Genomic DNA, 14,790 nt, shown 5'->3' with positions numbered 1-14,790 from the left:
GTTTGGAAAACAGCCAGTCTCCTTCCTCCTCACACTCCATTACAGGGGAAGTGCCGCCCCCTGTTTAGTTTGCCACTGTACATTAGCAGTCTCATTGCGAGCTGCTCAGTGGAAATGTGTGTTCCTTTGGCTTCCTGCCTTTCCCCTTAGTTAATGGAGTCAGACTCAGCATCTTTATTTATACTTATACTCTTAATTGATCATGATTGATGGGTTATCTCCATGACCGCTCCATTGTCTTGATGTCATTTTATTTAAATCAAGGGCAATGCCCATATGGAGATTGAATGCTCTACTTTGTCAGCTACTTGTCTCTGAATGGAGTTCCTCCAGTTCTCATGCAGCATACTGATGAAGTGAGCCTGATTCACATCTGAGACAACAATCTTTTGAAATGGATATTGATTTCAGATTTAAAACGTCACCAAGGAATATTTTAAGAACATTTAAAGAGAAATGTTGAGGTTTAATGCTTTAAATCAGCTATCTACAATGCACACAAGCAGTTAACTTCACAAGACATGTTCTTGCATTCAAAACCGCTAGAGGTATTTCATCTGTGAAGGATGCCGGAAGTTTGGGATTGGTTGGATTTTTTGTAATGTTTTTGAAAGAAGTCTCCAGTGCTCACCAAGGCTGGTTTTGCTGTGTTTTAGATTAAATAAAAATAGTAATTTTGTGAAAAATTACATTTTAAAATAACTTTTCAGTTTGAATATAATAAATATATATTGTAAAATGCAATTTATTCCTGTGATGCAAAACTGAATTTTCAGCATCATTGCTCCAGTCTTCAGTGTCACATGATCCGCCAGAAATCAATCTAATATGCCGATTTGATGCTCAAGAAAAAATTTTCTATCAACACTGAAAAAGTGCTGTTTAATATTTTTTTTTTGTGGAAGCCTATACATTTATTCAGGATTCTATGAATTAGAAAGTTCAAAAGAGCAGCATTTATTTGAAATATAAATCTTTTGTAACATTACATCTCGACTGAAAATGTGATCGATTTAATGTGTCCTTGCTCAATAAAAGTAGTAATTTGTACTAAGAAAAAGCACTCACACTTTTGAATTGTAGTGTATATAATACTGCATTAGAATTTGACCAAAAGAATGTATCTTCTAAGGAGCATAACTTTGGAACAAACTTGAGTTGCATTTGTGTTTTTCACAATTCTTGTTAGCAGCACTGAACCTTGCTGATGCTGCAGGTTGTCTGTTTCCTGCCATTAACACAGTAAGCAGAAGTCTTCTGTGAGCTCTGTAAAGAAGGACATGTTGTACTCTTCATTGCCTCTTACTCACTGAATGTCAGCGAACTTCCCAGCCTATCATTGTTGAGCTGTTGGCAGACACAGAGAACACTGTGGCCATTTGGCATCTCAAATATTCATGTTTTCAAGACCTGTGCTCTTGAAATGCTCTGTGACACACCTAAAAGGCCGAATGCAAGAGCCTGTACTGACTTTTGCTGCTGGGTGTAAATGCACGGTTGCATTATGCAAGCAGCTCTCTCTCCTGCTGCAGAACTAACAGTGGAGTGAGCGTGGGTGTGTTCAGTGGGGAATGAACACTGAGGAAATACTGCTGCACTGGCCAGGAAGTGGCTGTTGCGCAACCCAGTTTGTGTTACCTGTCGAGCTCTTTATATTGCATTTGTGTGCCTTCCAGAAAATAACCAGAATCAAATAATTACACGCCTTATTAATAACAATATAGTTTTATGACTTATACGAAGAAATCCATACTTTGTTTAGCGAAGATGCATTAGAATGACCATAAAGGTATTTATAATATTGTAAATTATTTTCTATTTAAAAAATAGGGCTCTTTTTAAAATTTCTATTCGTTAAAGAATCCTGAAAATGTATCACAATGTCTATTACAAAAATAATAAGCAGCACAGCTGTAGTATTTTCAACATTGATAATAATAAGAAATGTTCTTTGAGCACTAAATCAGCAGATCAGAATGATTTCTGAAGGATCATGTGACACTGAAGACAGGAGGGTAATGATGTTGAAAAATCAGCTTTATCATCACAGGAATAAATGACATTTTAATATATATATTAGAAAACGGGTATTTAAATATATTATTATTATTATTATTATTATTATAGTAATTGTCACACTATTGTTTTTACTGTATTTTTGTTCTAATAAATGTAGCCTTGGTGACTACATTTAACTTTTTTTATAATTCACTTTTCAACTGCTGTCTTTTAGTTTCATCTTATTTTTCATTTGAGTCACTTTAAGGTTTACACAAATGTGTTTAGATCTGTAGGTTTTTGTGCTAGATTTAGTGTATTGTACTAACCAGATTACTGTATGTCTCAAAAAAACCAATGGAGTAACCTGAAAAACCTGTAATTGTTGAAAAAAAAAAATATATATATATATATTTATAATTTATTTCTATGTGCTTTTATAAGAATAAGCTTGTAAATTAGATGAATTTTGCACACTGCATGTAACAGGTTTTGTTTTTGTCTTGTTATAGAAGCTGTCAGGCAGTCACAAAGCACTGGTGGAAATGCAGGACGATGTGTCAGAACTACTGCGCTCTGCAGTCCGAGAATACCCCACAACAAAGGTGAGCGAGTGTATGTCGATATCTGCATGTCTCTGTGTGTTTTGAGAGCATGCATGTAGTATGTATGGCCCATTTCTCTCAGTCCCTGATGAACAAAAGCAGGTCCTTTTGTAGTGTCTGTGTGTGTGTGTGTGTGTGTGTGTTCACTATCCCTGGGCCTCTGTCATTGTGCAGCATCTGTGTGTGTTCTGGGACAAAGTGATGGCTGACATTCTGTACATGTGAGAAAGAAAGCCGTCCTCTTGCTCAAACACAAGCGCTGAGAGAAACCGCTGAATCAATGGAAATAATTCACCCTTATGACCAGCCAAAATCTGATTACCACTGCAACTTCATACAACTTGGAGCCTTTAAAAGAAAGAAAACAAGCATCTCTTCTTTGACATCCTGCTGTCTGAATGTTTTGGTTTGTCGTGTGTGCCATTGTGTGCTGGACTCATAAAAAATGAATAGAAATGAGGATATTGATTATACTTCCTAATGTATGCATTGCATTTACATTTTAATTTCTAAAGTGACTTACAAATGAGGACAATAGAAGCAATCAAAACCAACAAAAGAGCAATATGTAAGCACGGTGACAAGTCTCGGTTAGTCTTAAAGTTTATTTTTATTTTTATAAAAAGAAAACAATTAGATAGAATGGAAGAATAGAGAATGCTAGTATTAGAGGGTCATTTTTTAGATATACAGAAAAGAAAAAGAATAGAGAATGCTAATGTTAGATGATCTTTATTTGTAATGAATAAAAATAAAACAAGTAGATTGAATAGAAAGAATAGAGAACGCTGGTGTTAGAGGGTTCTTTTTTAAATAAAAAGAAAATAGGTAACCGAATAGAAATAGAATAGTGTTGGAGCATCAAGGTTTTTTTGTTGTTATTTTTTTCAAATAAATAAAAAAGATAGTAGAGCAAAGAGATTCTGTATTTTTTTTACTTTCTTTTCATCAAATAATCTTTAAACAAACTGTATCATGGTTTCCACATAAATATTAAGTACCACAAAGCATTTTTAGCAATGAAAATAATAACAAGAAATGTTTATTGAGCAGCAAACCAGCATGCTGGAATGATTTGTGAAGGATCATGTGACACTGAAGACTTTACCATCACAGGAATAAACTACATTTTAAAATATATTCAAATAGAAAACGCTTATTTAAAATTTGTATAATAGTCTGCAGTATTACAGTATTTTCAACATACATATATATATATATATATACATGAGAATATCTATTTAGACATTGCATTTATAGTAACCACTTTATTTCAAACTATGTCTTGGTGTTTTTTAGGGAAACCTTGAGCAAATTCAGGGGGGTTTGAACACCACTGAAGTCGGACTGCACCAGCTCACTGCTCTTGTGGACTGCCGCAGTTTGCACATGGTAAGAAAGTGTTTCAGAGTATATGACCACTTTAGGTTCCTCTCTGACTCTCAGCACATCTTGCCGCCATCTTCACTGTAACCTCAACCTGTGGGCTTCTGTGACATGAGAAACCAGGGTTTTGCAGCCCACCTGCAGTGTGCTTACAAACAAACACACACACACACACACACACACACACACATTTGTGTGTTTCTATCTGCAGTCTGGAGCCTGTCCTCTTCTCTAGAGTTCCTCCTCAGGGCTGAGAGACAGAGGCCTGCTGTTGGGTGGTCCTAAAAATGCATCTCCTTCCCATGAGAAACAGAAAGTAACGGATAAAATGTGGACTTTTGGAAATGAATTATACATTATTAATGGTGTTTTCATTCTGCAAAAGCAATAACATACTTTATGGCCCAAACCATCTGCATCTGGGCTGTATGTGGGAGAGTTTGTGCTGGAGATGCAGAATAGCGCAGGCAGTAATTACAAATAGAGCGATTTTGCAGTTAATGATGACAGTAATTTGGAGGAGGGAAGACTCTTCCATGTTTCTCTGATAGCAGCATGTGTAGGGCTGGTCACGGCCCGCTCAGCATGTAATATTAAAAGCCCTGTTTTTCTCTGCAGCATATGGTGCCGTCTCCTGCAGGAAGTTCTCAGTCAGAAAGTCTAGCTCTGGATATTATCATACTGTTTTCATTTCTTTTCTGTCTATTATCCACATACCCAGAAGAGACTGGTTTCCGTGTTGTTGCATGCAAGGCATTTAAAGTGACAGTTGACCCAAAAATTTACTTTTATTCTGTCATTATTTTCTCATCCTTGTGATGTTATCCTAATTGTGTGCCTCTGCTGTTGAAAGCGAGTCAGTGATGGCAAGTGTATTTGGGATGTGTGTCTTTGTGTTTGTGTGCAGGATTATGTGCAGGCATTGACTGGAGTGTGTTATGATGGACTGGAGGGTGTGATCTATCTGGTGCTGTTCTCATTCATCACAGCTCTCATGTTCACCTCTGTCGTCTGCAGTGTGCCACACACATGGCATGGCAAAAGGTGAGATCTGAAGAGAGAAAAAAAATGTTCCAAATATACAACTATACTATTACTAATAGTATTCACCTGATAGTGACCTTATACTATATATTCTTAACAGCATATCACTACTTCACAGCATGAAATATGTATTATCTGGCTTCTTGTGCATTAAAGAGAAAGGAGCAGTTTTGTTATGGTCATTTAACACATTTAACACATTGCAAGTTAGTGTTAGCAGTATGACGCAGTCTTTTTTAGTGGAACATCCTCATTTTTGTAGTCAAATGCACTCAGGAGGATTAAACCAGAGCTAAAACAACTGTTAGTGGTGTCCATGGGCATTGTTACGACGACTATGTTTGGACACCTCGTGCTCCCATCACGCTCTTCGGTCAGAATCTAAACGGAAACAGCTGCCTCGCTCCATCTCTTCCCCCTTGTTCCTTCCTTCCAAGCGATCTGTGTGGGAATCGCTCACATCTTCCTCCCATAATTACATAAACTGCAATAATTTCCCGGTCCAGGCCCATGCGGCAGCTCTCCCAGGACAGTCCTGCATCAAGCAAACAGGATTACACTGGCAGAGATAGAAAGGACAAAGACTCCAGCTTAAGCATATTATGTAATTATCACACTCGTAAGTGTGTCTCTCATGGTACACAGCTATTCACACTACCTATTCATTATAGATAATTAGCAGTTTCTGAATATGAGTTTAGGCAGGCAGTGGCAGGCCGTGCAGTGTGGAGGTAGACACTGATTATGTGTGGGAAATATTCTGAGCCATTTGAAGTTAGTTCATGCATTTTTATATGCAAAAAAATGTTTTGTTGGTGTTAAAGGTGCACACAGTTTTTTTTTATAATCTTTAAAAATGTAATTTAACTTTTTATATATATATATATATATATATATATATATATATATATATATATATATATATATATATATATATATATAATTAAGCTTAATGTCATGTTAAGTGATCAGCCCTAGACCAGTGGCGCCATTGACCAGCACAACATTTAAAAATAAACAAAAAGTACCGAGTACCCCTTGTAAAAAAAAGAATAAAAAATGTAAAAAAAAAATTCAATACAAAACATTTTTTTTTTACATGTATACTTCTCATGCATTGACAACAATAACAAAAAAAGAGCTATTTTTATTTTTAGAAATACATTTTCTTAATGCAAATAATCTAAACAGTATTGTAACAATTTTTTAACATCTTAAACAGAGGTGTGGAAATACCCTCAGAAAGTAGTTAAGAAACTGACATTATGTATTTTTGTTTTTGGTCAAAGTGACCTGCAAACATCATAATCCTAATAAATTATGTACACGCATTTCCGCAACATATTAGAGTGTTGAAACCTTGTTCATGACCCTAAATCAAAGAGTTACAATTTCAAGAAAATCCTTTTAGGTTAACCAGTATTTCCAATAACTCAAAAAATCGAAATGTACTGCAACTAAATGGCACAAAAGTATAATTATTTTTGTCATGAAACCTAGTACTGAAAATTCTGACTTGGTGTGAACAAGTTGTTTACTGGATCACCTCCGAGTTTTCTTTTGTGGACAATAATGCAAACACACTTTATGCCAATGATAACTTTCAAGCTACCACGTCCGGCAGGGAGCGACCCAAATCTGATCACAGCCCTCCTGATAGTGTTCATTTTTCTCCCTCTGGTCATTGTCAGCTTTTTCTATCCTGTTCATTAAGCTAACACAGTGCAGATACAGCTCGTTCTGTTCCTGGTCGCATGTAATCAAATCAGTGACAGGAGAACAGACTGTTAGTAGTCTGTCAAGAGTCACACGATCACTGATGCAGGTTTTTGTGTGGTTCCAAGCTTTCCCTCAAATGATGATATGTCGTCCCACTTGGCCAAATGCATGCTACTTTTTTGTTCCCTGTAGCTGAAAGCAAGCAAAGCACATGCCTCTGTGTGGACTGGATGTGCTCTTCCTGTTTGTCATTAGTAACACAGCAGAGAGCGCCCTCTGCTGTTCATACCACAGTGTGACACATTGATCGTGAAGATCAGATGGAATTTATTCATGTACAGTTGGGAATATCACAGTGGTATGATTCAAATTTTGAGTGGATTCATCCATTTCTCTGAAGTTTTGGCTTTCCACTTTGAATGAAGGTTAATTGTTTTATTTATTGGACTACACTGATGATATGTGTGACACTGGACCACAAAACCAGCCATAATGGTCAGATTTTTTTAAATTGAGTATTACACATTGTCTGAAAGTTGTAAAAAATAAGCTTTTCATTGGTGTAATACTAATCAAATATTAAGTTTTGATATATTTAAGGTAGGATATTTAAAAAATATCTTCATGGAACCTGATCTTTACTTAATATCCTAATGATTTTTGGCATAAAATAACAATTTATCATTTTGACCCATACAATGTACCGTCCTTGTTTTTTTATAATGTTTTTTTTAAGTCTCTTATCTGCATCCAGGCTGTAATAATTTGATTAAATATACAGTAATTTATCATTTATCCCTGTGATGGTAAAGCTGAATTATCAACATCATTGCTCCAGTGTTCAGTATCACACGATCCTACAGAAATCATTTTAATATGCTGATTTGCTGCTCAATGTTGAAAATAGTTGTGCTGCTCAATAATTTTGAAGAAACTGTGATGCATTTTAATATTCACACTTTAATGTGTCCCTTACCAACCCCAAACATTTGAATAGAAATTAATTTGTTCCTTTATTAATATTTTGTCCCATATTCATTCATTCATTCATTCATTCATTATGGATTGCTTGTTTAGCATCAAAAAACTTAATAAAATGACATGATTTTTACCTGACAGTACTTCCCATTTGTTCTGGCGGTGGTGCTAATCAACAGCGGGTATTTAGCTTCTGCCAAGAGTTGGGTACAGATGACAACTCTCTGATCTCTTGAGAGGTCCCGTCTGAGTTTGACACTGCTTGTCAGCTATCTGCAGTGTCTTACACTGCTAACTGGCAGTTTTACTCTCATTCACACTCCCACAGCGATCATGGCTTGTGCTTTCACTGACATGACTTCACAGCAGTTCACAAGTCGTGTGACATTGGGCTGTGTTGACTAATTCAACGATATCAAACTACAGCTGATGTCCTCTGAAATCAATGAAGTATGTTGTGTGTGTTTGTGCATACAGGCCTGATGAGGACAGTGAGGAGGAGTCCATGGCTCAAGGAGGCAGACAGAATCATGATAACCTGTACCGGGTGCACATGCCCAGTCTCTACAGCTGCGGCAGCAGCTACGGCAGCGAGACCAGCATCCCTGCAGGAGCACACACTGTCAGCAACGCTCCTGTTACTGAGTACATGTGAGTTAAACACACACAAGTATGTGTGAACACATACCGATCACCTTTTTCCTTCTGTCAGGGATCCATGGAGGTTTTTGTCGAAATAGCCTGATGTTCAGTTTGACCGATACTACCTATGTTTCTTTAGCAGTAAATCAGCATATTAAAAATACATTTTAAAAAATCTTCCCATGCCCCAAACTATTAAGTGGCAGTGTAAATAAACAAGTACAATACATTTGAAATAGATTAGTAACATTAATGCAGCAGGATTTTGGATCTTTGTAAAGAGTGTGTGTCTCATGTCCAGGACCCAGAATGCAAACTTCCAGAACCCTCGCTGTGAGAACACTCCTCTGATCGGGAGAGAATCTCCTCCTCCGTCTGTAAGTACCTGCACTCGTCCTCAGTGAATGACGACACACACAAACACACTTATGCACAAACCACAGAGTCATTTTGACAGCCTGAATGCTTCAATATCCTCCTCAAATAGCACCTTCTAGTAGTTTGCTTGTGTAAAACAATGATCTCCCCCACTGTAGTCTCACTGTACACAGCAAGTCATTACAAAGAGCCCTGACCCCCGTTCAAGTTATATGTCTAATTAGATCAAGTTGAGTAAGTGGACCTTTCAAGCCAACTGCTGTTGGATAACTTTTGCCTGTTGGGAACTTCTTGCTTGCCCAATCTTACAGAAGAGTTTAGGCTGAGTGGTGATTTATAGCCATAGACCGATGTTGCATTGATTTGTTTGTGTGTGAGGTAAAGGAGAACAGAGATTGTGAGCCAGCTGCCCACTTACTGACTGGAAACACCTCGATAACTGAAGCGAGATATCCACACGGTCACCTGTAATTGCTGAAATAGGGTTTGTTAAATTCAGTGCTCTGACATGGAAGAGGGCTGATTGATTAGCTGAGTGCCGGAGGCATTTCTCATAGACTTTTAATGTACCTCAACACCTCTTTTTGGCAGCCAATCGATATGAAGTCTTCCTGTAGGCTACTCTTTGCATTGAACATTTTCTGAGAAAAAAAAAAAAACTTTAAAAGAATGATGTGGCTAAGAGTTCAGACAGTGTGGTGCATCAGTTTCATTCTTGTTTCATTTAAATGTTGGCATTACAACTGCAAACATTAGGTGGCGCTGTGGATACATGGTGTTGAGGAGACAATGACGAGTGCTTTCAGACACATTGTTTATGCTTTCAAGGTTTTCTTGGCATTTACTGATGTTAGGCACATTTTCCTGGGTGAAATCCAGTCATTTCATGTGAAGGCGAATGGTTTTTGCAGATTTCACGAGTTCAAGTTCAACAGAAAGCTGCTTGGTTTGAAGGTGACTTCTGTCTGAGCTGTGCTTCTGTATTTATAGCTTTTGATGTTTATGTTAGACAATGGAACTTTTTTTATTTTTATTTTCGGGTGAAATTTCCTTATTTGGTGTATAGAGTCATGTATCCCCCTCCCAGATCCAATCCAATTTTATCATCTTAAAAGTAACTGGATTGATGAAGATGGCTCGTGAGATTAGTGTATATTATTAAAAGACATTTTTATATAGCTTCTGGTGAGCGCTAGTGTCTTATTATTGTTGACTTTTGCAATTGCGTTCAATGCATTATCTTACATTAACTTTTGAATAATGCATTTCTAATTATTGTTTGTTTAAATTTCACATACATATACTCATCTTTTTTAACTTGCATTTTATTTGTTTATTTATTTGTAAGATTTTTTGGTTTTAGTTTTTTTGCCTTTTATAATGATAGGATAGCAGCTAGGCAGGAAGTGAACTGGGAGAGTGAATTGGGAGACGAGATCAGGAACTCAAGCTCGAGACAGTGGCACTGCTCACAAAGCTATTGGCGCAGATGCTTGCATTTTCATTTTTGACAAATCCATTACATGACCACATAATTTAAGAAACATTATCACTGGACAGATTTTAAATGAAGCAAAGAATCTGTGTTAAAATGTGTTGGTCGTCTGGTAGTCGAGGTGAGATACAGATTGTCAGGACTTGCTGATGTAAGTTAACCCCACTCATAGCGTGTGCTTGTGTCCCCTCACACCTTCATGTCTGGTCTTGTGTCCTCTAGATGCTGCGTGTGTGTGTGTGTGTGTGTTTGGGAGTGCATGTGTACGTGTTTCTTGTGAGCTGGAGATGCAGTCAGTGGTGTCTATCTGCTCTACAGTTTCTTGTCGTTTTCTTTTTTGCAAACCCACACAGTTGTATTTGACATCCACGGACAGTAACAGCCGTCACAGCTGGCAGTTAAAGCCATCGGAGAGTTCCCGCTCGTTTTGGTAACAGCCTCGCTATTCCAACAGGTACTCAAATGCCCCACTCCCACTTACTGGCCCACCTTCCTCCCTATAAAAACAAAAAACTGATTCCTTCCCAGCCCACCTTCACTCTGACCCAAGCAAGCTTCCCTGGCCCCTGATGTTTCTGTTGTGTGGCTTCCTGGTCTGGCATGTTAATCAACCCTTCACGTATCTGACAGAGAATCCAATTTCCAAGAACACAGGGAGGAATAAATACATTAAGGCAGAGAACTGCTGTTTAATTCAGTTTGGCTAATGATTAGCATCCTTAAGGTGCATTCACACTGACAGTCCTTAAATTGATGGAGGTCACTGAGCCGCTGTACTGTTAGGTTTCTATGTTGACCGTTGAATCAGACAGTTGATCACTGTCTGCGCTCCCATTGGCAGTTGACACATCACATCACTGCTCATTTGAGTAAAGAATGCCCACTGTCACTCATTTCGGGGGAAATCAGCAATTCTCTGTCAGGTTTTATTTGAATGTTTCCTTGTAACAATGCAGTTAAGCACTGATTAATATTAATAAGCAATCTCTGTCCGTGTGAACAAAAGTGCCTTGTTATGTTATGTAGTCGTGTTTTGTGTAATATTAGTTACACCTTTCACAAGGGATTAGTACTTTTATAAAGTAAATATTATTAGGTAGTCCTATTAGGGATGCATTATGACTGGTGTAATATCAGCTTGATGTGTTGAAATTTAAGTTTGACTAAGATTTGTCAGCTCTAATCACTACATATGCATCTGTTAACTGATGATTATTAGTGTACACTGGATTTGATTGTACAGATTAGACTTGTCTTTCATTTAGAAACGTGCGACTGAACTTGTTAATACCCATTTTAGGGAATTACTCATTATCTTAGTATTAAGTCTGAACTAAATAAATATCTGCAGACAGAGCATTCAGCAAGTTATATTCATTTATGTTAATATTAGGGTCATTTTAGGTCTAGAAGTATAAAGATACGTCGTCTCATTTATGTATATCAAATCATGTTAGGGGTTAGGTTACAAGTAGTATTTATTCTTGCGTGTATCTGTTCACTATATCAGAACACCAAGCAGTAAAAGTTAAAAACTGCATTTTTGTTTTGCCATTTAATCGCCAAGAAATAAATGATATTAGTTGCACTAGTTCAGTCTCTGCAAGCATATTAATATTGAGTCTTCAAGGCTGTCTAAATGATTCTAGGTGTGCTGTGACAGACTTTATTATTATTATTATTATCATAACTTTGTTCAATGTGATATACGATGCATTCATTTTATGATAATTTTTGTTATTTTTGTTTGTTGTATACATAATTTATATATAAGCTTGTCTGTTTTTTTATTGTTATTTTTTTTTTCATTTTAATTCATTTCCAAATATCTCTACATAATTTTATTAAAATTTTATCACAATTTCAGTTTTTTTATATATTTTTTTTATTGTTATTATTTTGATATTTTAACTTTAACACACTCATAATGCCAAAACAAGTGTTTCAAATCTTTCAAGGTACAGCTTTGAAAGAAAATTACAATCCAATCAGAACTTTTGTAAAGCATGCATTATGCATTAGGCACACACAATATACAATATCCATAGCATTTTTCTTATTAGCCAATATTATTTTTTTTTTGCATTTTTGGCATCATGATTGGTTATTTAGTTCTGCACGCTAATGTCTTTTTTAACATATAGAATACTATCTAATCTTTAAATCAAGTATATTATAATGAAGTATATTTTTATAATTTATAACAATTTAATCATAAAATAAGTCATTTACAGTGCATGCACAATGCAATATACATTCATGAAATCGAGGAGCATCTGTTTTTAATAGCATGTATTAACAGTGCCACTGTGATAGGCATGTCCACACACATCTATAGTTTTCACACAGAAGAACATGCTAAGTCTAAAGTCTAAATGATTTTGTGTTTGTTTGTTTTTGCTTTTTTCTCAATGTTTGTCTCTCTCCAGTACACATCCAGCATGAGGGCCAAGTACCTGGCCAACTCCCGGCCCGACCCTGACAGCAGCACCTCAGCAAACTAGAGGAACACCGTCATCTTTCCTTTCCGTCTAAAGTTCCCACTCACCCACATGTTGTGCCCAAAGCCCAGACTGCTTTCACCCATCCAGCCATGTTGATATCTGATGCGTGCTCTCCAACCCAGCTGATAAAGGACGTCCTTGCATCATGTAAATCCTGCTGTCAGAGCAATGTTCCAGAGGCCTCTTGTGCTGTTTCCAGATGGCCAGTTCAGTTCAGGCAGCTAGTAGGGTTACTCTCAGCCCTGAGTGTTTGTGTGTGAGCGTCTGCAATGAGTATGAACTTCATTACATAAAGATACATTGAGTGTCGTGTGTGCGTGCGTGTATGTGTGTTGAACCATGCTGCCTTTGGTCAGTTGTGGTGCTCTTGCCAGAGGTTCAGAAAAGGTCCAAAACTGAAGAACTGGACTGGGTTTAACAGTAACCCTACATTTGTGCGTAGCCTCTGTCCTCTGGTCATTTGAAGTAATGTGACCTTCTCCATTTGCAGGACCTACTGCCACATCCCGACTCTACCGTTTACATCAGTGGCATCTACTGTAATATTACTGAACCAATCTAATCTGAACAGCATGAGAGCAATGAAAGTTTTCCCAGAATTCAGTAATTGGAATCCACTTGTTGAGGTCAGCAATTGAGTATCAGTATCAGTTGTGGTGATTTATGGAAGTGAGTGTACTTGATTATGTTCGCTATAGTTTCAGACACCAAAAAGTGCACTATATTTCAGACACAGCCCAAGTTTCTCTTCAAAAAGTTGCTTTTTCGTGACTCCAGTGGACCTTAAAAATAAAAATTTGGCCATGGAAGTTTATGGACATTGCTTGCTTTAGCAAACCTGTTGCTTTATGGATTCCGGTGTAATGCATGAAATCAAGCCAGAGTTAGCGCAGCTAGCTTTTGCATTTTTGTACTTGTGTATAGTGTTTCAGTACTAAATCTGTAGCATATGCTGGTTGTGAGAAGTTATTTTTGCATTTTTCATCTCATTTGCAGACTTGAGTTTTCAGTTAGTGTTTTCTTGTTGGGTTCTTATCAATACACATGGACTGAATTAAACCAACTACTCATTTAACTGGGCTTCATCCACTGCCATGACTGGAAAACTTGGATAAGCAGATCTGGACAAACCAGCCTAACAAAGAGGATGTTGAGGAAACCTTATCAGATTATTGACCAAACGCTGATGATCTGGACAACCTCAAACTGCTTTTATATCCAAGTACTTTCAGTCTGACTTCAACAGAACTCTTAAAATTGCTCATGCTGGGATCACATCTGAACATTACATTTGTCCTAATACTGTACAAACATGGAGACACTGGGACCAGATTGGACAGTTTGTCATCTCTTATCTGTTCTAGGAAAGAAGCTGGGAGAAGTTCATTGTAGTGTACACAGTGTAAACCTTGATTTTGCTGATCGGTTTAGTCCTAAGGACAGGGGACACCAATATGGCAGGAAGTAAAGTCATCAATGTCCTGTCTTTTTTTGTTTTTTTTGTTTTTTTTCATTCAAAGAAATGGAGGAATGTCACAAGCCTCTGTAAATTTTGCTGTAATTCAGTGACTTTCAAAGCCCGCAATTTCCTGGGCTAGTTGCTTCTGTACTGCAAATTGCTTTCATTCCAAGAGTTAAGGGAAAACTTGCCGTCCCTGAAGAGGACATAAAAGTGATGTGCTGTCATCCAGAATATTTTCCCCTTGATGAGATTGATGAGAGCACAGACACACAGGAGGCTGGCATCTGATCAGGGTGAACTCCCTTCCTCTCAAAAGACCTCTCTCTGATGTTATAGACCCAGTCTAGTTTGAACACGTCTCCCCTCTCAACCTTATAAAGTGGTGCCAATGTTCTCATATCATGGGCATCTATGGTCCCACCTTCACACACACACACCTCAGGACTGACTGCCCCCATACTGCCAACATCACAATTCCAGGAGACCCAAGTCCAGGTCAAATCCTTACCATTTTAGGGCTCAACAACAAGCATTAAAAAATGCTGCTTTTTTAGTAATCCACATGCTCTAAATTCATAA

At 37.4% G+C, this 14,790-nt stretch overlaps 1 protein-coding gene across 2 annotated transcripts in view; it reads left to right on the top strand.

The window, feature by feature from the left end:
- Positions 1-14,358, top strand: part of LOC132149587 (protein tweety homolog 3-like) — a 63,238-nt gene extending 48,880 nt beyond the window's left edge. Inside the window, exons 9-15 of one of the 2 annotated variants that reach the window (XM_059558969.1) lie at positions 2,511-2,603; positions 3,903-3,995; positions 4,897-5,033; positions 8,208-8,381; positions 8,674-8,749; positions 10,599-10,699; positions 12,675-14,358. In XM_059558969.1, the coding sequence (XP_059414952.1) occupies positions 2,511-2,603; positions 3,903-3,995; positions 4,897-5,033; positions 8,208-8,381; positions 8,674-8,749; positions 10,599-10,679 (654 nt within the window). In that variant the 3' untranslated portion in view covers positions 10,680-10,699; positions 12,675-14,358. The remainder of the gene's footprint in view (positions 1-2,510; positions 2,604-3,902; positions 3,996-4,896; positions 5,034-8,207; positions 8,382-8,673; positions 8,750-10,598; positions 10,700-12,674) is intronic. The other variant, XM_059558978.1, reaches the window with a different exon arrangement.
- The last annotated feature ends 432 nt before the right edge of the window (positions 14,359-14,790 follow it).

The sequence above is a fragment of the Carassius carassius genome, chromosome 1 (genome assembly GCF_963082965.1).
Source record: "Carassius carassius chromosome 1, fCarCar2.1, whole genome shotgun sequence".
Lineage (NCBI taxonomy): Eukaryota > Metazoa > Chordata > Actinopteri > Cypriniformes > Cyprinidae > Carassius > Carassius carassius.
This window is presented reverse-complemented; position numbering and strand designations above follow the sequence as displayed.